The following is a 27287-nucleotide window of genomic DNA, read 5'->3' as shown; positions in this document are numbered from 1 at the left end:
AACATCATCATCATCTTTCAAACGTATTGCAAAAAACACCTTCTTCGGCTTAATCTCTTTAGATTTTGTCGACAGCCCCAAAAATAACTCTACTAAACTATGCCATTTGTCGATATCATGTATAACTCTCCATTGTACCGACAGCTACCAATGATCCATTCACTTGACGAACTAGTTCTCGAATCCATGTATGTTGTACTTCTTCAATACCTTCAAATCCATACATTTTAAAGCAAAATCATACGTTTTTAAAAGCAAAATCACACAATCAAGCTCAAACATATGACATTTAACTAGAAAATTAGTTGTTATCCTGACATCATCTATCCTGACCAAGACGTGAGGTGGGAAGGAAAGAAAAATAAAGACTTCGAGTACTATACAAACTTAACTAATTGAAAGACAAATCAACCCTCGCACAAACATAAATAATGAGCTAAAATTCGAAAAACAATCAGAATTTTTGAAAATTTCTAGATCAAGATGACACACAAAATGCACACCACTCTCAAATCCTCAAAAGTCAACCTTAAAAAAAAATCGAAAATTATCTAAACCTGGCAAATTTTTCTTTCTCATTTTTGTATTATAGCTAATCTGACAACACAAAAATCTATTATGCAAAACTACGCTCAAACAAGCTTAAAAAATGAAAAAACGAATCTCAAATATACACATAATTGATCTTAAATAACCAAAAAATTACTCTCGGAGAAGAGAATAATGCATTTGCCGTAGGCCTACAACCATCGATGACAACTTTCATCTTTCACAGGTCGGCGATCCAAATCTTTCTCTTGCTCTTCTTCATTTGCTCCACATCGGAATTTATTTGAAGAGAAATTGGGACTGTCGTTTTTAATGTCATTTATTAGGTAATGATAATTAAGTTTTATTATACAGATAAAACACAATATAACGGAGGACTAAAACTTGTGTGAGACGGTCTCACATGTCGTATTTTATGAGACGGATATCTTATTTGGGTCAATAATGAAAATATATTACTTTTTATGTTTAGAGTATTACTTTTTATTTTGAATATCGATATGATTGACTCGTACCACAGATAAAGATTCGTGAGACCATCTCACAAAAACACTACTCTGTATATATTCAAATGTAATTGGAACTATAAATAAAAAAATTTAGACACAGTCTGATTTACAAAGTGAGTATGAATACGAATTTTAGGCTAATTTAGCTTTTTACCAACTCGACCTAAAGGCTATAAAAACCATTCGCCAAAGAAATACAATTATGCGTAGATATAATCTCTCTAATGGAAGCTGGAATTCTCTTCCGTTTGGTTACTCCGGCGAACCTACTACGACGCCGTTTCACAGCTCGCCGCCGCTCAACCATGGCTTCCCTCAGTCCACAGGTACCATTTCCGCTATTCATTGTTTCCAAATTTTAGCTAATAGAATGAATTTTTGAAATTTTATCGCAATTCTTTTGTAAAACAGCAGGGTGGGTATAGAGGGCCGAAGCCAAAGAGGGAATGGGTGGCCGACTGGGTGTCAAAAAACGACGACCTTGTGCGGAGCTTGCCGATATACGTTGGTGGCGTATCTATATTGGCCGTTCTTTTTAATCGAACTGTATCTGACATTGCTCCTGTTGCTGATGCCAGCAGGTAGTACATTAACTCATCATATTCAGTATACTTAGCTTTCGGCTATTATTTCTTATTTTCTTTCTAAGAAGTGTAGTGGGAAGGTAGTTAGTGTTTCTGACTTCTTAGTTTTGTTGGGAATTGGCGCAGTTCTGGGATTTGATTAGTGATATTTTAAGATGAATAAGATTGAGCATCATGAGATGTTGGTAAATTGGTATGGTTGAGGTCGAGGATGAGATTCACCAACTTGTTAATGGCAATAGGATTAGAGTAGGATTTGCGGCCAAAATTTGGTGTACTTGGGGAATATTTTTGTACATCAATTAAGTTAGACTTTGAAGGCATGAACTCGTCATCATTTGGGGAGAGCAAGTCCAGCCACCCCAGAAATATTATATGAAATATTTCCGAAAATTTATGTTAATATCTGCATGGCATGCATGTTTCAGGAAAATGTGCATGGGATTTTACTAAATGCTGACATATTTTCAACTTAAATTGCAGAAACAAGTATATGCAAAATGAATATTAAAAAAAAGATAATTATATGGAAGAACCAAGGTTGTAAAGAAATAGATGGTGGCGAATTTTCCTCTCAAGTACCTGCAGTAATGTAAAATTTGACATACATTACAGCGTTTGACACCTACATCTCTGAATCATCTATTACAGATTAAGTATGAATGTTGTAGATATGGCTTGTAGCCGCTTTTTCTGTACCTTGCAGTTCACAATCTAGAGCAGATCTTGTGGCACTAGGTTTGGCCGTGACCAGTATTTTGAATGGTCTCGTATGGCTCTCAATTCGTCCAAAATATATAGCTGTGGTACGGAAACATTTTATGCATGATGTTGTTTATACGCTTTTATCAGGATTTGTCTTTTAGTTTTAATTTTGAATGAATGAATCACATTTCTGTCATGATATTTCGATTTTAGGTAAATCCTGATGGGGTAGAGTGCCGAAGAATGTCGAATCACCTTCCTGATTCTGTTGTTTCTGAGTTACTCTGGTATTGATCTTTAAGCAACTAGTAAACTTCCACAAGGATATGTTCCGTACTAACTTTCAGCTTTTTTAAGTAAATGTTTAATGAAAGTTTTGCTTGACTAATTTTTCACAGATACTTGGTGATCTATCTGTTTGGATACGTAAGAGCACTTTAATTGATATTTATTTGATAAACAATTAAAATACTTATCCTTTGTTTGGCAACCTAGGATTTGGTGGGACTTGAGGAAATCTGGAACAAATTACCATTATATTAGTTTGGCAAAATGGAATTTGAATTTGAATTGGATGGGATTTCATTTAACTCGTTGGAATCCTTTCTTTTAAAGATGATTGGATATGAAAATATTGTGATTTATAAAAAAGAAAAACAAAAAAGTATTTCAAACATTATTCGCCATTCCGTGCCCTCTTTGAAACCTCATTCCTCATTTTGCTCTTAAAAGAATTTTTTCCTCAAAAACTACGTCTTCTATTATTCTGAGGTTAGTACTTTATTATTATTATTAATTTTTAAAATTGTACTTAGTAGTTTTCTACTTTACTCTATCAATTCATTAAAAACATGCCAGCAAAGTGATGTTTTGTTGCTGAACTAGATTGGAGATAGACTACATAAGTTTTGCGCTGCTGATCTGATTCTTGGCTATTAACTATATTAACATAGTTGGTTTTCTTGGAGGACCAAATTTTGAAGTTGATAATCAGTGTGCTACTTTTGAACTTTACAATTTACACGTCAAAAGCCTTATTCTCTGTCATCACAATTTGTTTTCTTGATTTTTTCTAAAGTTTTCTGATGATTTACATCTTATATTGCTATATGAAACATTTGTATTTTTTATTGTACATAAATTGTGAGAATTATCTTCTTTATGTTTACATTCTTTGATAGGAAAATATGTTTGCCTCAGTTAACTAAGAACCTATGGAACATTGAAAATTAGATTACTATTAAGACATAGAGATGATATATTTCATCTTTCATAGATGTAAAATAGAATCTAATCATAAACAGTTACGTTTACCTTAGAGCTGAAATAATTATTGTTTGCCATTTTCAGAAAATAAGATTGATGTGATAGCTTCTTACATCGTTATCAGGGCGTGGGAGTCTCTATCAGATGTTACATGCTGCAGGTCATTAGTTGTCATATATGATGGCATCTTCATTTTGCAAATAGGGTTTGCTGAAAGAAATTACGCAAATGGAAGTGAATCCATAGTTGTAGATGCGGAGATATTGATGCAAGGATCACTTTATAGTGGTGCTGTGAGATCTGGAACACGTGAGATCTTTACATTTTAACACCTTAGCTTGCTATAGGTTTTGGTTGATTTAGTTTTGAAATGACACATTTATTGTACATTTCAGAAAGTTACTTGGCCAACTTATCTCTATATCCTGGGAAATCTGAGCTTCCGTTTCTACCTTCAAACACGCAGGTGCCTATGTTTTTTAAGTAGAAACCCATCAGCCCTTCTATAAAGTCAATAAGTATGTGTTATTTAGTATCAACTTTTAATATGGTCTTAACAAATAATCAACTCTTTATATGGTTTTAGCAAATAATCAACCTTTATAAAATGATTATTCAGCAGTAAAGACACAACCCATTTCTGTGCCCTATCAATTTTGTATCGAGGCTTGTGTGTATGTTTTATCCAAGAAACCATTAATTTTCTAGTCATCATAGAGAGGGGACCAGGATTTTTAACATGGGATGTTATATATTGTTGAAAGATTGTGCATGAAGGGGCCGACCACCCCTCCTCTCCCTTGACCAGTCTCCCATCTTCTGTAAACCATCCCCAAGTTTTTTTCCCACTGTTCGCAAGGTTTTCTTTTCAGAATGCATCATTATTATGTAATTCATTACATTAGTTCGTGGATGTGCACAATATTCTTTCCTGTGTAAGATCCAGTTTTACGGAAATAATGTCTTGAAAAATTGTTATGCTGTTAGGCGGTTATCTTGCAACCTCTCGGAGACAGAGGACTTGCAGTAGTTGGAGGTGACACAATCCGGGGATTCACTACATCAGACCAGGTTTCTTTCTTGTAATAAACGTCTATTTTTGTTGATTGCCAGATTAAGTATTTAATCTATATTTCCTTCCAAATTTTTTGTATATTTTGAATGCATCTCTTCCTCAGGAATTTTTTGCTTTGATTCATACAACTTGCCTTTGTTTTCTTCCATTAGTTTTAATCTGTGAACTGATGGCATTTTATGTCTCATCCTTGATGAATTTCAGGCATGGATCACTTTAATTGGAGAGAAATTAGATGCTACACTTGCAAAAGTGTCATGCGAGACACCGTTGACAGTACAACAAAAAAGTTGAAACAATCACCACAGCACCTGATTCCAAGTCTGCATATGATGCCTGAAACTCACATTCAAGGTACTTTATTCCATCAGTTATAATTCAAACTTGTGCCACAATTGTAGGATTCACGATATCAGATCATAATCACACTCTTCTAAAGCTACAATATTTTAAAGAATGGAACAGAAATAGAGAGAAGAAAAGAATTTAGAAGGAAAAGCATAGCAGGAGAAGAGGGGAAGAAGGCCGAGAGAAGGATAGATGGAACCATATCACACACTTCGATATTTTCCCTTAAATGTGACCACTAGTAGTTGTACACTTTTGTTTGTATCCCTGACATTTTTACAATTCTACAATTGCAAGAGTAATTACAAATTAATCGTTTGTTGTATATGAGGATTCGGAATTTCGCAACAAATCAAGTAAGTAATAAAACTCGAGATTAATCTCAAAACTGTAAACTGAATCATAAAACTTAACTATAGACTTAAAATTTCAGTTAACACGGCTCGAGGGAGTAATTTAAAAGCTCGAGGATTGACTCAAACGGATCTACGCCATAAAAAACCGCTACAATAGCAGAGTCGTCACCGGAGGAGTAAACCCCCAGCTCATGAACCCAATATTTTAGCTCAAGGAAGCTCATCTCTTCTTGTCCTAAAAGAACCAAAAATGGAGCTAGGAGAAGAGATAAAAGACTGACAAATTTAATATGCAAGAAGTAACCTTTGAGTTAGCCAAAATGACCCTTGAGCTTGGATAAAGTTTGACCAATTTGAGGCTACTTAGACCACCAACCTTGGCAATTGGAGGGACATTTTCGGCTGCATTGGAGTCAAGGGAATGGTCATTCTTCCATCTATAAATAGCACATTACATGCCGAAGAAAAGCACACCCAAAAAGCCTACAGAAAATTCGGTCCTCTCCCTTCTCATTTACCTCTCGGCCGACGCAACCTAGGAGGAAGAAAGAGGAGTTGTTCCGGCTCTTCAGTGCTGTGATTTGCTGTCCACGTCGTCGTTAGGTTCCTGTTCAAGATCGGCTACCATTCGCCTAAATATCAGCAAGTTTCGAGCCACCCCTTCGAAACTACATTAATTGGGTTTTTGCTATGTATTCCTTCGTAAATTAAAATTTTTGTAAGTATATTATGACATGCTTGTTTGTGTGTCTAACCCTTTTTGAAAAATGCTATTCATTTTGATAAAAATCTTGATCGATGTACAATATGTTTCCTCTGTTTTCGATGTTCTTTGATTCTACTGAGTCCTCTCTCAATTCTGATAAGTATTGTCTGATGAATCTGATTTTGTAATACATTGTTATGATTCGAGTTGGATATGAGACGACGATTTTAAATTTTGTCTGGCCCCCATCAGTGGGTATAAAACTATGTTCTGTCTGTCCCTCATCAGTGGATATAAAACTATGTTTTGGCCTCACCTCTTAGAGGACTAACATATGGTTTGACCATGAATGACGATATGAATAACAGTGTTTTCGTTTGTTCTGATTTTTCTGTTCTGAATTGTCTGATAATCTGTTTTCCACATTTCGATTATGATTTTGTTCTGATATGCTAATGTCAATATACTACGTTTTGAAAATCTGTTAAAAGATGCTTTTAAATTATCATTATATGTATTTCGCGGTAATCGATCTTGCCCCCACTTGTTGAGTGTTTCTCGAAGCACTCATCCCTTATATCTCTCCCAAGATAAGACTGAGGAACAATTGAATGATGAAGAGCAGGAAACATTTTGGGGCTGGTGATCGTATCAAGAAATCTAGGATCAAGACTTTGAAGTTCTTTTGTATTTCGCTTCCGCATTATTGATGTAATTTTATTCTGTTGTCGTTGTAAATACAATATTTATTATGAAAAAGGCAGGTTTTTGGCTGTTTGCTACGAATCTTATTGTTTTCATGAATATTGTTAAACAATGCCGGATGTCACCGACGCCTCGATCACGGGACGTGACATTTAAGTGGTATCAGAGCTGTCAGGTTCATATAGACAATGGCAAAAGCCTAGTGTATTTTTACCTGAAACAAACTTTAATCCTTTCCATAATTTTATTCGAGAAACTCAAATTTCGTCAAATTTTGATAAAAGCATAGTGTATTCCTTATTTGAAACAATCTTACATAAAATTCATATGCCATACTTTCCATAATTTTCTTTGAGTTATTCAAATTCTATCTCCTTCAATCGTTCTGCAAATTCCTAGTATTGAAAATTCCACGAAAACTTTGTTGCCATCCAAATTTTTGTATATTATTCTGAAATTTTACCTCGATTTGTTCTAGGAAATGGCTGCTCCACGAACTCGTGCTCAAGCTGTCCTTCGCACGCGACAGCTCACAATTGGCAATCAAGTTAGGGAAATTGCGACTCTGAAGGCTCAACTTGCTAGAGAAAAACAAGAAAAATATGAAATTATAGAAATCAAGAACCTACTCCAGACTGAAGTGCAGTGACTCACCCATCACCTAGACTTTGCCGAAAGCCAACTTCTTTTGGTCCCTACCAATTTAGTCCGTATCGATCGCCTAGCTACCTTGAACCGAGAGTCACTAGCGAGAGTTGAGACTGAGAGAGATCGTGCTACTCGTGCTCGTCATCATCACGAAAAAATCACTAACAAGCAAGAACGATGCATTTCTAAGCTTCATAGTACTATGGATAGGCTCCAAGATCAGAATAATTATTTGCATCTCGTGGTGGAGAACATGGAAGAGGAGGATGAAGCACCTATGGAATTGGTCGACGATGATAGTGACGATGGAGACATGATAGACTAGGCTAGACTAATATTATGATTGTAATAAAATTATGATTTGAAAAGCAATAAGTGTAATAACTTATTTCTAAAAACTCTGTTATTATCCTTAAATTATCGCATTTACATATGAGTATTTTATAAAACCTATTAATTAAATTAGTTTTCTTTTAACCTTTATAGGAAATCAAATAGGGACCTCTGAATCATTATAACCAAACTCCAAAAACAACTCCATGCAAAAGAAGTAGAAATTGAAACATTGAAGGCAAGAAATGACAAGCTCGAGAGAGATAACTATCAACTAGATGAAAATAATGTATGCATGGGTAATGACCTCATGGGTGAACTCGAAGAAAACCAAGGAGGATACCCTATGGAAGAAGAAATCGACGAAGTTGTAGGGGATGGTTAAGTACTGGACGAGTAAGATGATCCCTAGGATAAGCATTTATTGTATTTAGGTCAATTAGGCTAATCGCTTTTGTTCCTAAAAGACTGATTGTATGCATTTTAAAAATTAATAATTTTTTTTTATTATGCATTATTACAAACAACTCAAATAAAATATATGTTTATAGGAAATGGCGGGAAGACCACCCAGAAACAACCGTAACCCACGCGGCGTCAATCAAAATGAAAATCCACAATCACCACTGAGGGTAAATCTTAGCCAAGAGGATATGATGGCAATAGCTACTATAGTAGCTGCAACACTACAAGGAATTGTATACCCAAACGCTAACGCCATTCAGCCACCACTAGAACAACAATCTCATGGCATTAAGTATCACTACAAATCCCTCCGAAGGAACCGGGTCCCAACCTTTGATGGGAATCTTGATCTAGAAGTAAGTCATAACTGGCTTAAGAATGTTGAAACCCATCTCCACTTGCTGGAAATACCTGAAGAGCTTAGAGTTGAAGTAGTGACACCGTTTCTTGAAGATCGGGCACACAAGTGGTGGGAAACGGTATCACCATCCTTGGCTGAGATTGAGCAGATCACATGGCAAATCTTCATAAGGGAATTTTTGAAGCAATACTACCCGGCAGAATTTCGTCTGCAAAAGTTAAGTGAGTTTGAAGGTTTTAAGCAAACATCAGACATGACAGTGATGGAGTACACCTCAAAGTTCAATGATCTTGGAACCTATGTTCCAACCATCATGTCAGGTGAAACCTTGAAAATGCACCGTTTTAAAAAAGGGCTGAACAGCCAAATTCAGTCTGCTTTGGTATTCGGACCAAAAAATTTTGCCGACTTAAGCGCAGAAACAGACATCAAGCGCCATGAAGAGGAGAGCAAAAACAAGAGGCCCTTCATCAGTCAGTCTGCCCAGAATGGCCCCAAATTCAAGATACCAAACCATTCAAGTGGCCCCTCAAAGGGAACCTTTACCAATGCTGTTAACAAGGAAGGGAAGTGGTGTTATACTTGTCGGTAGAATCATAACGGAGAATGTTATAGAAAGACGTGAGCTTGTTTAAAATGTGGAAAAGTGGGACATCGGATTAAAGAGTGTCCTGAGAACAAAGATAAAGGGAATGGACCAAACAAACTAAATGAAAACAAGACTAACGCTCGAGTGTATGCTATAACTCAAGATAAAGCGGATAACACCAATGATGTGGTGGAAGGTAGGATTATACTAAATGAAATGCCTGCTTATGCCTTGTTTGATTGTGGTGCTACTCACTCATTCGTGTCTAGACGATTTGCTAAAAAGATAAAACTTGAGCATGAAACTCTTAATAAACCGTTAAGAGTTGCAACACCTGCTATCAAAACAATTGAAACCCATAAAATATGCCGGAACTGTAAAATTCACATCAATAATCAGATCTTTGAAGCAGAATTGATTCAACTCAATATGATTGAGTTCGACATCATTCTAGGCATGGAATGGTTAGCTAAACACCATGCCATGGTAGACTGTCAAAAGAAAAATGTCAAACTTCGGACTCCAAATCAAAAGGAAATCACATATCTTGGAAAGACCAATGAACAAAAATCTCTTCTATCTACGTCACAAACCTGGAATACCATAAAATGTGGTGAAAAAATTTACCTGGCAATGATAAGCGAAGTCAGAGAAGAAGCTGCCCCAAAACTGGAGGATATTCCAGTCGTTCAAGAATTTCCAGATGTTTTTCCCAAGGAATTACCGGCTGCGATACCCGATAAAGAAGTGGAATTTGAAATTAATTTGGTCCCTGGTGCTGTACCAATTTCAAAGGCACCATACCGAATAGCTCCAGCTGAATTAAAGGAGTTAAAGGAGCAAATTCAGGAGTTATTGGATAAGAAAAAAATCTGACTCAGCGCATCCCCGTGGGGAGCCCCAGCACTGTTCGTAAAGAAAAAAGATGGAAGCATGAGACTATGCATTGACTATAGAGAGTTAAACAAGATCAGATAAAAAATAAGTACCCTGTAGAACCCGTATATCAGTAGACGTATAAGCCATGCATAATTCTAGATTTTTAAATTTAATTGACTTCATTGCATGATTATTTTAAATGCATTTGTTTGAAGTTAATTATTTTATTATTTCAGTTCAGTAGTTTGATCTTTAGCATTTCAGTTATTTCAGTGAGGCCGGACCGGAGTTGGAGTTTTGAGATAGAATTTAAGATTCGAGAAATATTTCCAGAAGTTAATTTAGCTAGCAACCAAGTTCATTTAAGTTAGAAAGGGAGGTTTGAGGATTTAATTTAATTATTTGAGGTGATTAAGAAATGAACTCATTTAAGTTATTTAATTAAGGGGTTAGCTCACTAAAATTATTTAAAGGATTAGTAAGGCTTTCAAGGATTATTAGTTGACTAGATAATCAACATTTCCCTTTATTTTATCATGCATTTTTCGGCCACCCTTAGTGCTAGAAGATTCATTTTCCAACTCATCAACTTTGACCAATTCTTTGCATGTAATTAGTAGGATAATTCTAGGATTTTTGGGAGCACAATTTAATTAATTAATGGACATATCCTAGACTAGAAAATAAGCAAAATTTCGGCCACTACCTCCTAGAAGCATCCACCAACTCATTTGATATCAATTCAAAATTTAAAATTCAAAGGGGAGTGGACTTGGTCTTGATTCTTCCTTATATTGTGCACCCTTCTCCTCACCCCTCATAACCATTTTTCCCCCCTCTCCTTTTCGAAAATTCAGAGTGAATTCACACTCATTTTCAGTAGAAAAATCGTGAGGTACCTAGCCAAAAAGAAGAGAGAAAAATCGAGAGCAAGGTAAGGTAGAAAAGAGAAGCGCTCCACCTCCTCCGTGCCGCGTCGTCGTTGTTTCGTTCGTTTTCTTTCGAAACGAAACCAGGCATGTCTAGATTTCTTTCAAACCTCAATCAAGTCATATTATCATTTATTTTTCAGTACATGATCATGTTTATTCAAGTAAAAATCGAGATCCATGTCAAAACATTTTGAAACCACACATGCAGAATTTTCGATTTCCTTGGCAAGCTTCACGGTTTCTTTTGTTTTGTGAGTTTCAGGTATTGGATCGACTCCAGGCTCCCAAGGCGGCTTATATACATGTAGTAGGATGCATTAGGACCATGTCGGTCCATTCAAACCAGCCCCATGCTTGCTGGAAATTCAGAATGACAGCAACCTCCCCATAGGTGCAGAAATGTTGTTCGAAAAATTCAGTTTCTTGTCATGGAGGAAGGATCTGATCTTGGCTGCCCCAAGGGCCTATAGCCATGGTTGGAACACTTCCCTAGCAAGTCTAAGACGTGACTAAGTTGCCCTTTTGGTGGCTTGGTCCATGGTTCATCGGTTTTTAATAAAAACATTACAACAGCCCCTATACCCCTTCGGCTACTTCGGTTGGACAGCTTTTGGTTTCGGTTTGTGTTTGCTTGGTGTGGATCTTGGTTGGCCTATGGCCCTTAGCCACGGTTCATATCATGCTCCTAGATGTCTAGATCGTGCCATGGTCAATCAAATGGCCATTGGAATGACGCAAGACATCGATCATAGCATAAACACTACACACGCATTCAAGATGCTCTCGGTTGGACCCTTCGGTTGAGTTATGGTGTGATGCGGATTGTGGCTGGCCTAGGGCCCTTAGCCATGGTTCAAATCATTCCTTGGGATGTTGGTAAGAGTCTCTGGTCAGTAGTTCACGCCCCTAATGGCCTATAGTCTCGAAACCAACGCAAGTCTTGTAGTTGCGCAGCTGCTGGAAATTACAGCAAGTTGCTGTGTCGGTTCAGAGGCTCGTTCGAGTTCTTGGTTGGCTTTTAGCCCATGGCCTTGGACTGGACAGTGCCTCATTGAGTTAAGAAGGTCATGTTTTCGACCGTTCGTCATTTGGATCATTTTTGAGGTCGTACGAGAATTTACGGTGCAATGTGCCAAATTGACTCTCGAAAGAGCGTTTCGTGTTTTGGCCTCCATTTCACCTAGATTTCGACCCTATCATTTTAGGAGCATTATTTTATGATTTTTCAGCGTATTTTAATCATGACTATACGTCGGTTCAGTGTCGGTTCAAGTTGGCTCGGAGTCATGATTAAATGCGAAGTCATTAGGCGTCATAGTCGCATCTTTTGAATGTAAATTGCGTAGTTGGTCATGTTTAAGCTATTGCATATTTTTCATGGCACAGTTAGGTTGCAGCGAGCCTGGGGACGATCCAATCCAATCCAGTTGGTAAAATTACAGGATTTTTCATTACGTCAGTTAATTATGTTACGTGCATGAAAACAGAAAATGATTATTTTTGAGATTTATGCGATATGGCTTGTGGTTCATTCACTATGTGGGAGTGTTATTTTATACGGTCGTCAGTGACCGATCAGTTCAGTATGGTACCACCCGGTCGCCAGTGACCGGCCAGCTCAGTTCAGTTTCAGCCTCCCCGGTAGCCAGTTACCGATCAGTTCAGCTTAGTGCAGTGGCCACAGGCGTAAAACATAATCTCGACAGAAAATTTTATCAGTTATTTCAGTACAGGCTCCAAGGAGCAAACATTTTTACTGTGATTATCAGTTCAGTTATGCACGTATTATAATTGCTTAGTACAGATTATTTTCAGTATGCCTCAGGACAGGATATGTTAACTCATGCATATTTTTAATTCAGATTTTTACTCGTTACCTGCGATATATGCATGCTGAGTCTTTAGGCTCACTAGACTTGATTGTTGTAGGTACTGATGAGGCCAGGGCCGAGGGCGGGGACCAGTGAGCCAGCTTGGGTCGGCAGTAGTGGCACCCGAGGACCTCAGAGCAGCAGTTGTTAATTTTTTTCCGCAAACAATTTTATCAGTCGTTGGATATTTTTAAATCGTTGTTGTTGGCAAAACTTTAATTTTCTTCCGCTGCAATATTTTGAAATATTGAACTTGATTCACTAGTGATTTTATGAATGAGGCCATTTAAGTTCTTTTAAAAAGAAAATTTTTAATTTTCCGCAAATTTTCAAGAAAGGAGTTTTAGGCCCTTCTCAGTTGGTATCAGAGCGATGGTTCTGTATAGGGTTTCACTACTACTGACCGCGAGAAGCTCACGAAGCCACGCCTTTGGTCTGTAAGTTTTTCAGTTCAGCATTTTGTTCAGCATTTTAGTTAAAGCATGAATTAGTTTGTCAGCATGCTTCCAGATTTTCAGTATTTCAGAGTTCATTTAAAATAAATTATGGAATTATGCATGTTAGTTACGTATGGGTTATGTTGGAACAGTATGCCCCCTAGACGCATTTTAGAGCGCAACAGAGAGGTGGAGCCTCGCCGAGAGGACAGAGAGGAGCATAGACCGGAGGGAGACCTACCACCTCCTCCACCGCCCCCACCGGACATGAGTGCCCAGATGTTAGCTGGGATGGCACAGTTCTTCGCACAGTTTGCGGGGGGCAATGCCGCAGCCGCAGCCAGGCCGACAGGGCCCGAGGCAGTGTATGAGCGATTCATGAAGATGCGCCCGAAGGAATTCTCTGGGGCATCTGACCCCATGGTTGCCGAGGGATGGATCAAATCCCTCGAGGTTATCTTCGAGTTCATGGAGCTGGGAGACGCAGACCGAGTCCGATGTGCCACCTACTTGTTCACTGGAGACGCCCGCTTATGGTGGGAAGGAGCTTCGGTAGCCCTGACATTGGCTACACTTTCTTGGACCCGCTTTACGGAGGTTTTCTACTCCAAGTATTTTGCTGAGGAGGTTCGCACCAGGCTGACCACCGAGTTCATGAGTCTGAGACAGGGGGATATGTCGGTTACGGAGTTTATCCGTAAGTTCGAGAGGGGCTGTCACTTTGTGTCCCTGATAGCAAATGATGCCAGAGCAGAGCTGATGCACTTCCTGGTGGGTTTACGGCCGATCTTGCGCCGGGATGTTAGGGTATCTGACCCTGCTACTTATGAGGTTGCCGTCTCCAAGGCCTTAGCTGCAGAGCAGGATCTGCGGGATATCGAGAGGGATCGCCAGGACAAGCGCCCAGTCCAGGCACCGCACCGCCCTCCTCCTCATCAGCATCAGCAGCAGAATAAGAGGCCTTTTCATGGACCGCCCAGGAACCGAGGCCAGCAGCAGCAGCAGGAGCAGCGGGGACGCCCAGCCCCGAGGACTCAAGAGCACCCAGTTTGTCCCAGGTGCTCACGTCGCCATCCTGGAGCATGTATGGCTGGCTCAGGAAAGTGTTTTAAGTGTGGCAGTCCAGACCACATGTTGCTGCAGTGTCCTCAAAGGAATCTGCCTACCCAAGACAGGGTTTTTGCTCTCCATGCCGCGGAAACCAACCCGGAGACTATGTTGTTGACAGGTACCTTTAAACTTTAAGCTATTATTTGAATTTCCTTGTTTTGGGAATCGGGATTTAGATTTTGAACTTAGAACTGTTATAGGATTGCATGCTCTACTCAGATTTATTTCAGAGGAAATTAAGCTAGAGGAACCTTGACCTTTGCATGTCTATAAGTTTAGATCTTGTAGTGGGATTCAACTTAGAACTCCGCTCTTTCAGGGAGAATTTTTATATCTGGTTCCGCTACCAAGGCCTTGATAGATTCAGGGGCCACTCACTCATTTATTTCGGAGGTCTTTGCAAACTTTCTCAAGATCCAGACCATTGGGCTAGATACAGCCTTTTCAGTAGTGTTGCCGTCAGGCGAGGAGATGGCAGCTACCAATGTTATCCGAGATATAGACCTTGAGCTGCACGGTAATCTTGTTTATGCGGATCTGATTATGCTACCGATGCCGGAATTTGACATCATCCTAGGGATGGACTGGCTATTGAGGAACAGAGTGTTGATAGACTTCCAGCGGAGATCCGTTCTTGTCCGACCGCCTGGAATGGAGCAGTTCTTATTTGAGCCGGACAGGTACTTTCCTTTACCGCGCATTATTCCTTATGTTCAGGCTAGGAAGCTCATGCATAGAGGGTGTCAGGCATTTCTAGCAACCTTTTTATCTGTCCCCGAGGAACCCAGCCAGTCAGCCTCAGATGTTCCGGTTGTCAGAGATTTCTTAGACGTTTTTCCCGAAGACGTCTCTGGTATGCCACCAGAGAGAGAGGTGGAGTTTTCCATTGAGCTTATGCCAGGTACGGCTCCGATATCCAAAGCGCCGTACCGTCTAGCACCGACAGAGATGGCAGAGCTTAAGAAGCAGATCCAGGAACTTCTCGACAAGGAGTTCATTCGCCCGAGCTTTTCTCCATGGGGCGCGCCAGTCTTATTTGTGTAAAAGAAGGATGGCACGATGAGGCTTTGCATTGACTACCGGGAGTTGAACAGGGTTACAGTGAAGAATAAATACCCACTGCCGAGGATTGAGGATCTGTTTGACCAGTTGCAGGGAGCTTCGATTTTCTCCAAGATAGATCTGCGTTCGGGTTATCACCAGTTGAGGGTGAGAGGTGCTGATGTTTCGAAGACAGCTTTCAGGACTCGTTATGGTCACTACGAGTTCCTTGTGATGCCGTTCGGTCTGACGAATGCGCCAGCGATCTTCATGGATCTCATGAATCGCGTATTTCAGCCGTACCTCGACCAGTTTGTGATAGTGTTCATAGATGACATTCTCGTCTACTCCAAGAATCGGGAGGAGCACAGCAGGCATCTGACCACAGTGTTGCAGACATTGCAGAAGCACAAACTATTCGCAAAGTTCAGTAAGTGCGAATTCTGGTTAGAGAAGGTGGCGTTCTTGGGCCACATTGTTTCTAGCAGTGGCATTGAGGTAGACCCGGCGAAAGTTGCAGCAGTCAGAGATTGGGTTGTGCCTTAAAATGCATCAGAGATCCGCAGTTTCCTTGGGCTAGCAGGATATTACAGAAAATTCATCCAGGGATTCTCCTCTATCGCCGTTCCACTCACAGCACTGACAAAGAAAAATGTGAAGTTTGTGTGGAGCGAGGAGTGTCAGAAGAGCTTCGATACTTTGAAGCAAGCTCTTATCTCAGCACCCGTTTTGGCTGTACCGTCAGGATCTGGTGAGTTTGTCCTTTATACCGATGCTTCGAAGCTTGGTTTAGGTGCAGTTTTGATGCAGCATGGGAGAGTGATAGCGTATGCTTCTCGACAGCTGAAAATCCACGAGAAGAATTACCCTACCCATGATCTGGAGTTAGCGGCCGTAGTTTTTGCTTTGAAGATTTGGAGGCACTATCTGTATGGAGAGAAGTGTCAGATCTTTACCGACCATAAGAGCCTCAAGTATTTCTTTACGCAGAAGGAGCTGAACATGCGTCAGAGGCGTTGGTTGGAGCTTGTGAAAGACTACGATTGTGACATTAGCTACCACCCGGGTAAAGCTAATGTAGTTGCGGATGCTTTGAGCAGGAAAGTCGCAGTGATGGCTCATTTGACGATGCAGAAACCTCTTCAGATTGAGATGCAGAGGTTTGATCTTGAGACTTATCCGCGAGGTAGAGTTCCTCGTTTATCTACCTTGACTATCCAGTCCTCTCTTATTGACCGTATTCGCAGCGGTCAGGCAGCAGATGAGCAGTTGGCACAGTGGAAGAAGAGAGATGAAGCCAAGGGCAGTGTTTTGTATTCAGTCAGCGACGGTATTGTGAGATATCGAGATAGGATATGGGTTCCTAGCAGTGATTCTATCCGAGCAGACATCTTATCAAAGGCCCATACGTCCCCGTACTCCATTCACCCTGGGAGTACGAAGATGTACAAAGATCTGCAGCTATTGTATTGGTGGCCAGGAATGATAAAGGACATCAGGCGTTTTGTATCCGAGTGCCTGACTTGCCAGTTAGTGAAGGCCGAGCATCAGAGACCAGCAGGTTTGCTCAAGCCTCTCCCTATTCCCGAGTGGAAGTGGGAGAATGTTACCATGGACTTTGTGACTGGATTGCCGAGGTCAGCCAGAGGATCGAATGCTATCTGGGTGATTGTAGATCGTCTTACCAAATCAGCGCACTTCTTGCCTATTAAGACGACTTTCACCATGGTTCAGTATGCAGAGCTGTATATCCGAGAGATAGTCCGACTCCACGGTATTCCAGTTTCTATCGTATCCGACAGAGATCCCAGATTCACTTCCTCGTTTTGGAAGAGTTTGCATTCGACTTTGGGTACGAAGTTGCTGTTTAGCACAGCTTTCCATCCGCAGACGGATGGGCAGTCGGAGCGAGTTATTCAGGTTTTGGAGGATCTTCTTCGCGCTTGCGTCATTGATTTCTCTGGGAGTTGGGAGTCGAACTTACCATTGGTAGAGTTCACCTATAACAACAGTTTCCAGTCGTCTATAGGTATGGCTCCGTATGAGGCGCTGTATGGCCGCAAGTGTAGATCTCCTGTTCATTGGGATGAAGTAGGAGAGAGAGCAGAGTTGGGTCCAGAGATTGTTCAGCAGGCAGCAGATGTAACAGTCAAGATTCGTGATAGAATGAGGACTGCTCAGAGTCGACAGAAGAGTTATGCCGATCAGCGGAGGAGAGACTTAGAGTTTGCAGTGGGCGATCATGTCTTCGTGAAAGTGGCACCTATGAAGGGTGTCATGAGATTTGGCAAGAAAAGGAAGCTCAGTCCGAGATTCATTGGACCGTTTGAGATCCTCGACAGAGTTGGGACGCTAGCGTATCGTGTGGCTCTTCCGCCGAATCTGGCCGGAGTACACAATGTCTTTCACGTCTCCATGCTGAGGAAGTATATGGCAAATCCTTCGCATGTGCTGAATTTCGAGCCGTTGCAGCTTACTCCGAACTTATCTTATGAGGAGAGACCCGTGCAGATCCTAGACAGACAGGAGAAGAAACTTCGGAACAAGTTGGTTAAGCGAGTCAAAGTCAAATGGCTCAACCATTCAGAGGAGGAAGCTACGTGGGAGTCTGAGCTGGAGATGAGAAGTCGATACCCTGAGTTATTCGGTGAGTTCTAATTTCGAGGACGAAATTTATTTAAGGGGGGAAGGATTGTAGAACCCGTATATCAGTAGACGTATAAGCCATGCATAATTCTAGATTTTTAAATTTAATTGACTTCATTGCATGATTATTTTAAATGCATTTGTTTGAAGTTAATTATTTTATTATTTCAGTTCAATAGTTTGATCTTTAGCATTTCAGTTATTTCAGTGAGGCCGGACCGGAGTTGGAGTTTTGAGATAGAATTTAAGATTCGAGAAATATTTCCAGAAGTTAATTTAGCTAGCAACCAAGTTCATTTAAGTTAGAAAGGGAGGTTTGAGGATTTAATTTAATTATTTGAGGTGATTAAGAAATGAACTCATTTAAGTTATTTAATTAAGGGGTTAGCTCACTAAAATTATTTAAAGGATTAGTAAGGCTTTCAAGGATTATTAGTTGACTAGATAATCAACATTTCCCTTTATTTTATCATGCATTTTTTGGCCACCCTTAGTGCTAGAAGATTCATTTTCCAACTCATCAACTTTGACCAATTCTTTGCATGTAATTAGTAGGATAATTCTAGGATTTTTGGGAGCACAATTTAATTAATTAGTGGACATATCCTAGACTAGAAAATAAGCAAAATTTCGGCCACTACCTCCTAGAAGCATCCACCAACTCATTTGATATCAATTCAAAATTTAAAATTCAAAGGGGAGTGGACTTGGTCTTGATTCTTCCTTATATTGTGCACCCTTCTCCTCACCCCTCATAACCATTTTTCCCCCCTCTCCTTTTCGAAAATTCAGAGTGAATTCACACTCATTTTCAGTAGAAAAATCGTGAGGTACCTAGCCAAAAAGAAGAGAGAAAAATCGAGAGCAAGGTAAGGTAGAAAAGAGAAGCGCTCCACCTCCTCCGTGCCGCGTCGTCGTTGTTTCGTTCGTTTTCTTTCGAAACGAAACCAGGCATGTCTAGATTTCTTTCAAACCTCAATCAAGTCATATTATCATTTATTTTTCAGTACATGATCATGTTTATTCAAGTAAAAATCGAGATCCATGTCAAAACATTTTGAAACCACACATGCAGAATTTTCGATTTCCTTGGCAAGCTTCACGGTTTCTTTTGTTTTGTGAGTTTCAGGTATTGGATCGACTCCAGGCTCCCAAGGCGGCTTATATACATGTAGTAGGATGCATTAGGACCATGTTGGTCCATTCAAACCAGCCCCATGCTTGCTGTAAATTCAGAATGACAGCAACCTCCCCATAGGTGCAGAAATGTTGTTCGAAAAATTCAGTTTCTTGTCATGGAGGAAGGATCTGATCTTGGCTGCCCCAAGGGCCTATAGCCATGGTTGGAACACTTCCCTAGCAAGTCTAAGACGTGACTAAGTTGCCCTTTTGGTGGCTTGGTTCATGGTTCATCGGTTTTTAATAAAAACATCACAACAGCCCCTATACCCCTTCGGCTACTTCGGTTGGACAGCTTTTGGTTTCGGTTTGTGTTTGCTTGGTGTGGATCTTGGTTGGCCTATGGCCCTTAGCCACGGTTCATATCATGCTCCTAGATGTCTAGATCGTGCCATGGTCAATCAAATGGCCATTGGAATGACGCAAGACATCGATCATAGCATAAACACTACACACGCATTCAAGATGCTCTCGGTTGGACCCTTCGGTTGAGTTATGGTGTGATGCGGATTGTGGCTGGCCTAGGGCCCTTAGCCATGGTTCAAATCATTCCTTGGGATGTTGGTAAGAGTCTCTGGTCGGTAGTTCACGCCCCTAATGGCCTATAGTCTCGAAACCAACGCAAGTCTTGTAGTTGCGCAGCTGCTGGAAATTACAGCAAGTTGCTGTGTCGGTTCAGAGGCTCGTTCGAGTTCTTGGTTGGCTTTTAGCCCATGACCTTGGACTGGACAGTGCCTCATTGAGTTAGGAAGGTCATGTTTTCGACCGTTCGTCATTTGGATCATTTTTGAGGTCGTACGAGAATTTACGGTGCAATGTGCCAAATTGACTCTCGAAAGAGCGTTTCGTGTTTTGGCCTCCATTTCACCTAGATTTCGACCCTATCATTTTAGGAGCATTATTTTATGATTTTTCAGCGTATTTTAATCATGACTATACGTCGGTTCAGTGTCGGTTCAAGTTGGCTCGGAGTCATGATTAAATGCGAAGTCATTAGGCGTCATAGTCGCATCTTTTGAATGTAAATTGCGTAGTTGGTCATGTTTAAGCTATTGCATATTTTTCATGGCACAGTTAGGTTGCAGCGAGCCTGGGGACGATCCAATCCAATCCAGTTGGTAAAATTACAGGATTTTTCATTACGTCAGTTAATTATGTTACGTGCATGAAAACAGAAAATGATTATTTTTGAGATTTATGCGATATGGCTTGTGGTTCATTCACTATGTGGGAGTGTTATTTTATACGGTCGTCAGTGACCGATCAGTTCAGTATGGTACCACCCGGTCGCCAGTGACCGGCCAGCTCAGTTCAGTTTCAGCCTCCCCGGTAGCCAGTTACCGATCAGTTCAGCTTAGTGCAGTGTCCACAGGCGTAAAACATAATCTCGACAGAAAATTTTATCAGTTATTTCAGTACAGGCTCCAAGGAGAAAACATTTTTACTGTGATTATCAGTTCAGTTATGCACGTATTATAATTGCTTAGTACAGATTATTTTCAGTATGCCTCAGGACAGGATATGTTAACTCATGCATATTTTAAATTCAGATTTTTACTCGTTACCTGCGATATATGCATGCTGAGTCTTTAGGCTCACTAGACTTGATTGTTGTAGGTACTGATGAGGCCAGGGCCGAGGGCGGGGACCAGTGAGCCAGCTTGGGTCGGCAGTAGTGGCACCCGAGGACCTCAGAGCAGCAGTTGTTAATTTTTTTCCGCAAACAATTTTATCAGTCGTTGGATATTTTTAAATCGTTGTTGTTGGCAAAACTTTAATTTTCTTCCGCTGCAATATTTTGAAATATTGAACTTGATTCACCAGTGATTTTATGAATGAGGCCATTTAAGTTCTTTTAAAAAGAAAATTTTTAATTTTCCGCAAATTTTCAAGAAAGGAGTTTTAGGCCCTTCTCATACCCGCTCCCAAGAATAGATGAACTTTTCGATCAATTAAAAGGATTCAATATATTTTCAAAACTCGATTTAAGATCAGACTATCATCAGTTGAAGGTCAAAGCTGATGATATACCTAAAACAACTTTTAGAACAAGATATGGGCATTATGAGTTTGTGGTGATGCTTTTGGTCTAACAAATGCTCCTGCAGCAATGATGGACCTCATGAACAGGATATTCAAGCCATACCTCGATAAGTTTGTAGTAGTTTTCATAGATGATATCTTTGTTTATTCACCAAGTGAGGAAGACCATCAAGAATATCTGCGTCTCACCTTGCAGACACTGCGTGAAAAGGAACTTTATGCCAAATTCAAGAAATGTGAATTTTGGCTAAAAAGTGTTGCTTTCTTAAGCCATATAATCTCTAAATTAGGGGTGTCAGTGGACTCTAAGAAAGTAGAGGCGATCAGGGACTTTCCACAACCTAAAACAATAACCGAAGTAAGGAGTTTTCTGAGTTTAGCTGGCTACTATAGAAAATTTGTGGAATGATTTTCTTCAATAGCCATTCCTCTCACCAAACTCACACAGAAGAATTCAAAATTCATTTGGAATGAAGCATGTGAGAAAAGTTTTGAAACCCTTAAAGCAAAGCTCGCATCTACACCAGTACTAGTTCTTCCCTAGGATGTCAAGAACTTCACAATATATAGTGACGTTTCAAAGGGAGAATTATGGTGTGTGCTTATGCAGAAAGATCAGGTAATTGCCTACGCATCAAAGCAATTAAAACCTTATAAGAAAAACTACCCAACTCATGATCTTGAGTTAGCTGCAATTGTATTTTCACCAAAGATTTGGAGACATTACCTTTATGAGGTCAAATGCGAAGTATTTACTGATCACCAAAGCCTCAAATACATATTCACTCAAAAAGAACTAAACATGAGGCAAAGAAGGTGGATTGAACTTTTGAAAGATTACGATTTATTGATCAATTACCATCCGGGTAAGGCAAATAAGATAGCAGATGCTTTGAGCCGAAGGAACATTGGGAAGATGATCTTATCCTCTTTATCAGCACAACCATGCCTTCGAGAAGCAATCAAATTGAAACAAAGTCAAGATCCCCCATCACGAAGATTAAAGAACAAATTCAAGAAGGAAAAACCCAAGAATTTCAGACTGATGAGAATGCTGTTCTCTGGATGAAAGAATGTTTGTGTGTACCAGACATCGATGGGATTCGGGAAAAAGTAATGTCCGAGGCACATAAGTCGAAATTTTCAGTCCACCCTGGAAGCACCAAGATGTAACGAGATTTGAAAAAGAATTACTGGTGGAATGGATGAAAAAGATGTAGTTGTCTTTGTTCCTAACTGCTTAACATGTCAACAAGTCAAAGCGAATCATCAACGGCCTGGAAGAGTCCTGCAACCATTAGAAATATCAAAGTGGAAGTGAGAACACATCTCCATGGACTTCGTAGTGGGACTACCAAAATCAAGACAAAGTCACAATGGAATTTGGGTAATTGTTGAAAGATTAACCAAAACAACACATTTCTTACCAGTTCGAGTGAATTTTAACCTGGATAAACTAGCCACCTTGTGCATGGACAACGTAGTGAGATTACACGGAGTTCCGACAAGTATATTATCCGACAGAGACCCAAGATTTGTATCACGATTTTTGAAAGTTTTCAAGAAGCCATGGGAACCGAAGTAACTCTCAGCACGCCCTATCATCCTTAGACTGATGGCCAACTAAAAGGACAATTCAACACTTTCGAGGATATGTTGAGAGCATGTGCTCTGGATTTTCATGGGAATTAGAGCGAACAGTTACTCTGATAGAATTTTCCTATAATAACAGCTATCACAGTAGTATCGAAATGGATCCGTATGAAGCATTGTATGGCTGAAAGTGTAGGTTACCTCTATATTGGTATGAAGTCGGAGAAAATTGCTATCACTGGACCTGAGCTTGTTCAAGTAACAATTGACAAGGTAGCCATTATCAAGGAAAGAATCAAGGTGTCTCAAGATCGGCAAAAGAGCTGGACTGATTTAAAACGAAGACCGTTGGAATTTGAAATCGGTGAAAAAGCTTATGTTAAAGTCTCACCTATGAAAGGAGTGGCTCGGTTCAGCAAGTCCGGAAAATTAAATCCAAGATATGTCCGACCCTTCGAGATACTGGAAAAAGTGGGAACTCTAGCCTACCGACTGGCTTTACCACCAGACATGTCAAGAATTCACAACGTCTTTCACATCTAATAAATAAGGAAATATGTCCCAGATCGAAGTCACACTCTTAAAGTTGCACCGCTAATGATCGAAGGACACCTGAACGAAGAGTTGAAATATGAAAAGGTCCCTATTCGAATAGTGGAAACCAAAGATTTAGTGCTGAGAAACCGAACAATCCTATATGTCAAGATACAATGGTCAAACCATATGGAACGAGAAGCACCTTGGGAATTAGAAGAAAGTATGCAGACTCAATACCATCATCTCTTTAAAACATCTAGCTAATCCAAGTTTTGACGACGAAACTTCCAATAAGAAGGGTGGGATGTGAGAATTCGAAATTTCGCAGCAAATCAAGTAAGTAATAAAACTAGAGATTAATCTCAAAACTGTAAACTTAACCATAAAACTCAACTATAACTTAAAATTTCAGTTTACATGGCTCGAGGGAGTAACTCAAAAGCTCGAGGATTGACTCAAAACAGATCTATGCCATAAGAAGCCGCTACAATCGAAGAGTCGTCACCGGAGGAGTAAACTCCTAGCTCATGAACCCAATATTTTAGTCAAGGAAGCTCGTCCATTCTTGTCCTAAAAGAACAAAAAATGAAGCTAGGAGAAGAGCTAAAATACTAGACAAATTTAATATGCAAGAAGTAACCCTTGAGTTAGCCAAAATGACCCTTGAGTTTGGATAAAGTTTGACTAATTTGAGGCTACTTGGACCATCAATGTAGAACCCGATAAATCAGACTACGTATAAGCCATGCATAATTACTATTATTTAAATTAAAATGATTTTCATACATGCATGAGTGTTTAATTCATTTTAAAATTTGTTAAGTCATGATCATTTATTTTAAATCACGGAAGTTTAGTTTTATCTTTTCGGTTAATTACGCGAGGCCGGACTGGAGTTGGAGTATTGAGATAAAATTTAATAATAAGAAAATATTCTTAAATTTAATTTAAGCCAATGAATAATTTATTTTAAGGTAAAAGAATGTTTAAGGATTAATTTAATTGGAGTTAAATAGTAAATAAGTTCTTTTATGTCCAATAATTAATTTAAAAGTCTAAATTAAAATGTGTAACCAATGGGGATAAATTAATCTAGGCCTATTCTATCTAAGAAATTGTAACTTAACATGTTGGTAAGTTATTTTAAGACCTAGCCATGCATGCAAGAAAATTGCTATCCTAACTTAATTTATTAATTCACTAAAATACATAATAAGTGTTTAATATTTTACCTCCATTTATTTAGAAAATTTCGGCCACCCTTTATAGGATTTAATCATGCTTGGCAACTCTCCATTCTTGATCACTTCCTTATCCTTTCTTGGTATGATAATCCCTCACTTTTAAATCACTAATAATTATTAATTAAGCAATATTTTTCTTGCCTTCATTTTGATGAGGAAAATCGGCCATCACCCACCAAATCACCCCTCAATCCATCATTATATCATATCATTTTCTTATCTCCCTTAGAACAAAGTATAGGAAGATTTGAATTGCCATTCTACCTCCCCATTTAATTGGGAACCTTCCCCTTCATTCCCTTGGCATTCTCCCCCACCTTCTCATTCGAAATTTCAGAGAGAATACCAGCAAGAAATCGTGAGTTGCATCAAGAAAATAAGAGAGAAAAGTAAGAAAATAAAACTCCGTCTCCGCCGCGCCGTGCTCGTCATATTGATTTGTTTCTTTCGAAAACAAATTTTCAGGCATGTTTATATTGTTCTTTGCTCTTCATTCAAGTCATATAAATATTTTAAACATTACATGATAATGATTTTATGGCAAAACCGAAATATGACAACAACTTCTTCGAAAAACCTGCACAGATTTTTCGGCCACTTCCTTCATGCTTCACGGGTTGTCTTGTTTTTGTGATTTCAGGGATTGGCTCGGTTCCAGGCGCTCAAGGCTGCATCTAGGCACGTACTAGGGTGTGTTAGGATCATGTTGGTCCATTAGTTCAAGCCCCATGCACGCTGGATAGAGACTTGACAGCAACTTCTTCCATAGTTGCGAGTTTGAGTCTCGATTCTTGTTTGTCTAAGGCGAGGGTTCGAATCATGGTTGGTCTAAGGCCTGTAACCATGGTTAGGACCCTTCCTTAGCATGTCTAGGGCGTGACCAAGGTGGCCCTTCAAGGCTTGGTTCATGGTCCCATCGATTTTTAAAACAAAACATGCAAGTGCCCCTCGATCATATGGCCACTGGAACGACACAAGACAGCAAGCGATCCACACCATCGCATCGTACAGAATTTTGTTTGGTGTTCTCGGTTTCAAGATTCGGTTGTCCTAGGTGTTTGCTTGGATTGTGGTTGGCCTAGGGCCCTTAGCCATGGTTCAAGCCACACCTTAGGATGTTGGGAAGAGGCTCTGGTCGGTGGTTCAAGCCCCAATGATCCTTAGTCTCGTAAACGAACACAGCAAGCGCAGCTGCTGCCATCGCGCATTGGACAACAGCATGGCTTCGGTTCAGAGGTGGTGTTTGAGTTCTTGGTTGGCTTTTAGCCTATGGCCTTGGACTGGACAGTACCTCAATGAGTTAGGAAGGTCATGTTTTTGGCCGTTCGTGATTTGGTTAAGTTTAAAAGTCGTACGAGAATTTACGGTGCAATGTGCCAAAGTGACTCTCGAAAGAGCATTTTACGATTTTGGCCTCCATTCACATTTTTTGTGTATTACAGCCCTAGGGTCATGTTTTTCAGTATTTTCGGTGTATTTTAATCATGGCTAAACGATGGTTCAATGTTGGTTCGGGTTGGTACGAAGCCATGGTTTAATACTAAGTTTATTGGGCGTAATTGTCTCATTTTAGTTCGATTATGAAGTGTTGGTCAAGTTAAGATTATTTGCATGTTGCTCATGTTAGAATTGGATCGCAGCGAGCCTGGGAACGATCCAACTCATTCGATAAAAACATGGTTATAATTATATTACGTGCATAAAATATAAAATGTTTATTTTTGAGATATATGCGATATGTCTTGTGGCCACCTTACGCTTTTGGGATTGCTTCACCCGGTGACTTACGACCGGTTTACGATTATGTATGGGTACGGATATCCAGTCCAAGGGCTGTGATGATCTCTACCGTCCAGTATACTGTGGTTTAGTCTGATCAGACGTGCATGTTATGTTATGTTATGGGCCACTTGCGTAGAAACATTATCTCTGCAGAAAATTACAATATGATGTGTTATGACAGAGCTCTATCGCGCAAAACTTTTACGTATGATTTTCAGACTTGCACGTATTTATAATTACTCATGACATGATTTTCCCCCCTTACGCCTTACGATACGATATTTTTACGTTACACAAAATTTTATGATATATTTACTTGTTATTCACGATATATACATGCTGAGTCTTTAAACTCACTAGACTTGACTGTTGTAGGTACTGATGAGGTCGGGACGGAGGGCGGGGACCAATGAGCTAGCTTGGGTCAGCAGTAGTAGGAACCCGAGGACCTCATGCTTCAGTTTATTTATATTTTTATGCTCAAAACTCATTTTCATCATGTTGAATTATTTTAAGTTGTTGTTTTGAAAACGATAATTTCTTCCGCTGTTACTTTAACGTTAAATCTTTTTATCAGTTCATTTTATGAATGAGGCATGTTATTTATTTAAAGAGAAAAATTTTAAATAATTCCGCAAATTTTCAAATACGAAATACGGGTCTCTACAGTTGGTATCAGAGCCTATGTTCTTGTAAAGAGTTGTACTACTACTGATCTCGAGAAGCTCACGATGTCACGTCTTTGGTCTGTAAGTCTTACTTTCACGCACTTCGTTTAAAGCATGAAATATTTT

The 27287-nt window shown here is 39.7% G+C and overlaps 1 protein-coding gene across 7 annotated transcripts in view; it reads left to right on the top strand.

Moving 5' to 3' along the window:
* Positions 1 to 1210: 1210 nt before the first annotated feature.
* Positions 1211 to 27287, top strand: part of LOC142521183 (protein COFACTOR ASSEMBLY OF COMPLEX C SUBUNIT B CCB4, chloroplastic-like) — an 84505-nt gene continuing 58428 nt past the window's right edge. For 2 of the 7 annotated variants that reach the window (XR_012814092.1, XR_012814094.1), the window contains exons 1-8: positions 1221 to 1384; positions 1470 to 1639; positions 2349 to 2448; positions 2561 to 2634; positions 3738 to 3922; positions 4009 to 4079; positions 4601 to 4684; positions 4893 to 5042. Coding sequence is in view for 3 of the 7 variants with exons in the window: in XM_075624409.1 (XP_075480524.1) it covers positions 1283 to 1384; positions 1470 to 1639; positions 2349 to 2448; positions 2561 to 2634; positions 3738 to 3922; positions 4009 to 4079; positions 4601 to 4684; positions 4893 to 4982 (876 nt within the window). In the remaining 4 variants the exon portion in view is untranslated. Of the gene's footprint in view, positions 1385 to 1469; positions 1640 to 2348; positions 2449 to 2560; positions 2635 to 3737; positions 3923 to 4008; positions 4080 to 4600; positions 4685 to 4892; positions 5426 to 27287 lie in introns of those variants that run through there. The other 5 variants (XR_012814095.1, XR_012814093.1, XM_075624410.1 and 2 more) reach the window with 5 other exon arrangements.

Source organism: Primulina tabacum, chromosome 12 (genome assembly GCF_025594145.1).
Source record: "Primulina tabacum isolate GXHZ01 chromosome 12, ASM2559414v2, whole genome shotgun sequence".
NCBI classification, from domain to species: Eukaryota; Viridiplantae; Streptophyta; class Magnoliopsida; order Lamiales; family Gesneriaceae; genus Primulina; species Primulina tabacum.
This window is presented reverse-complemented; position numbering and strand designations above follow the sequence as displayed.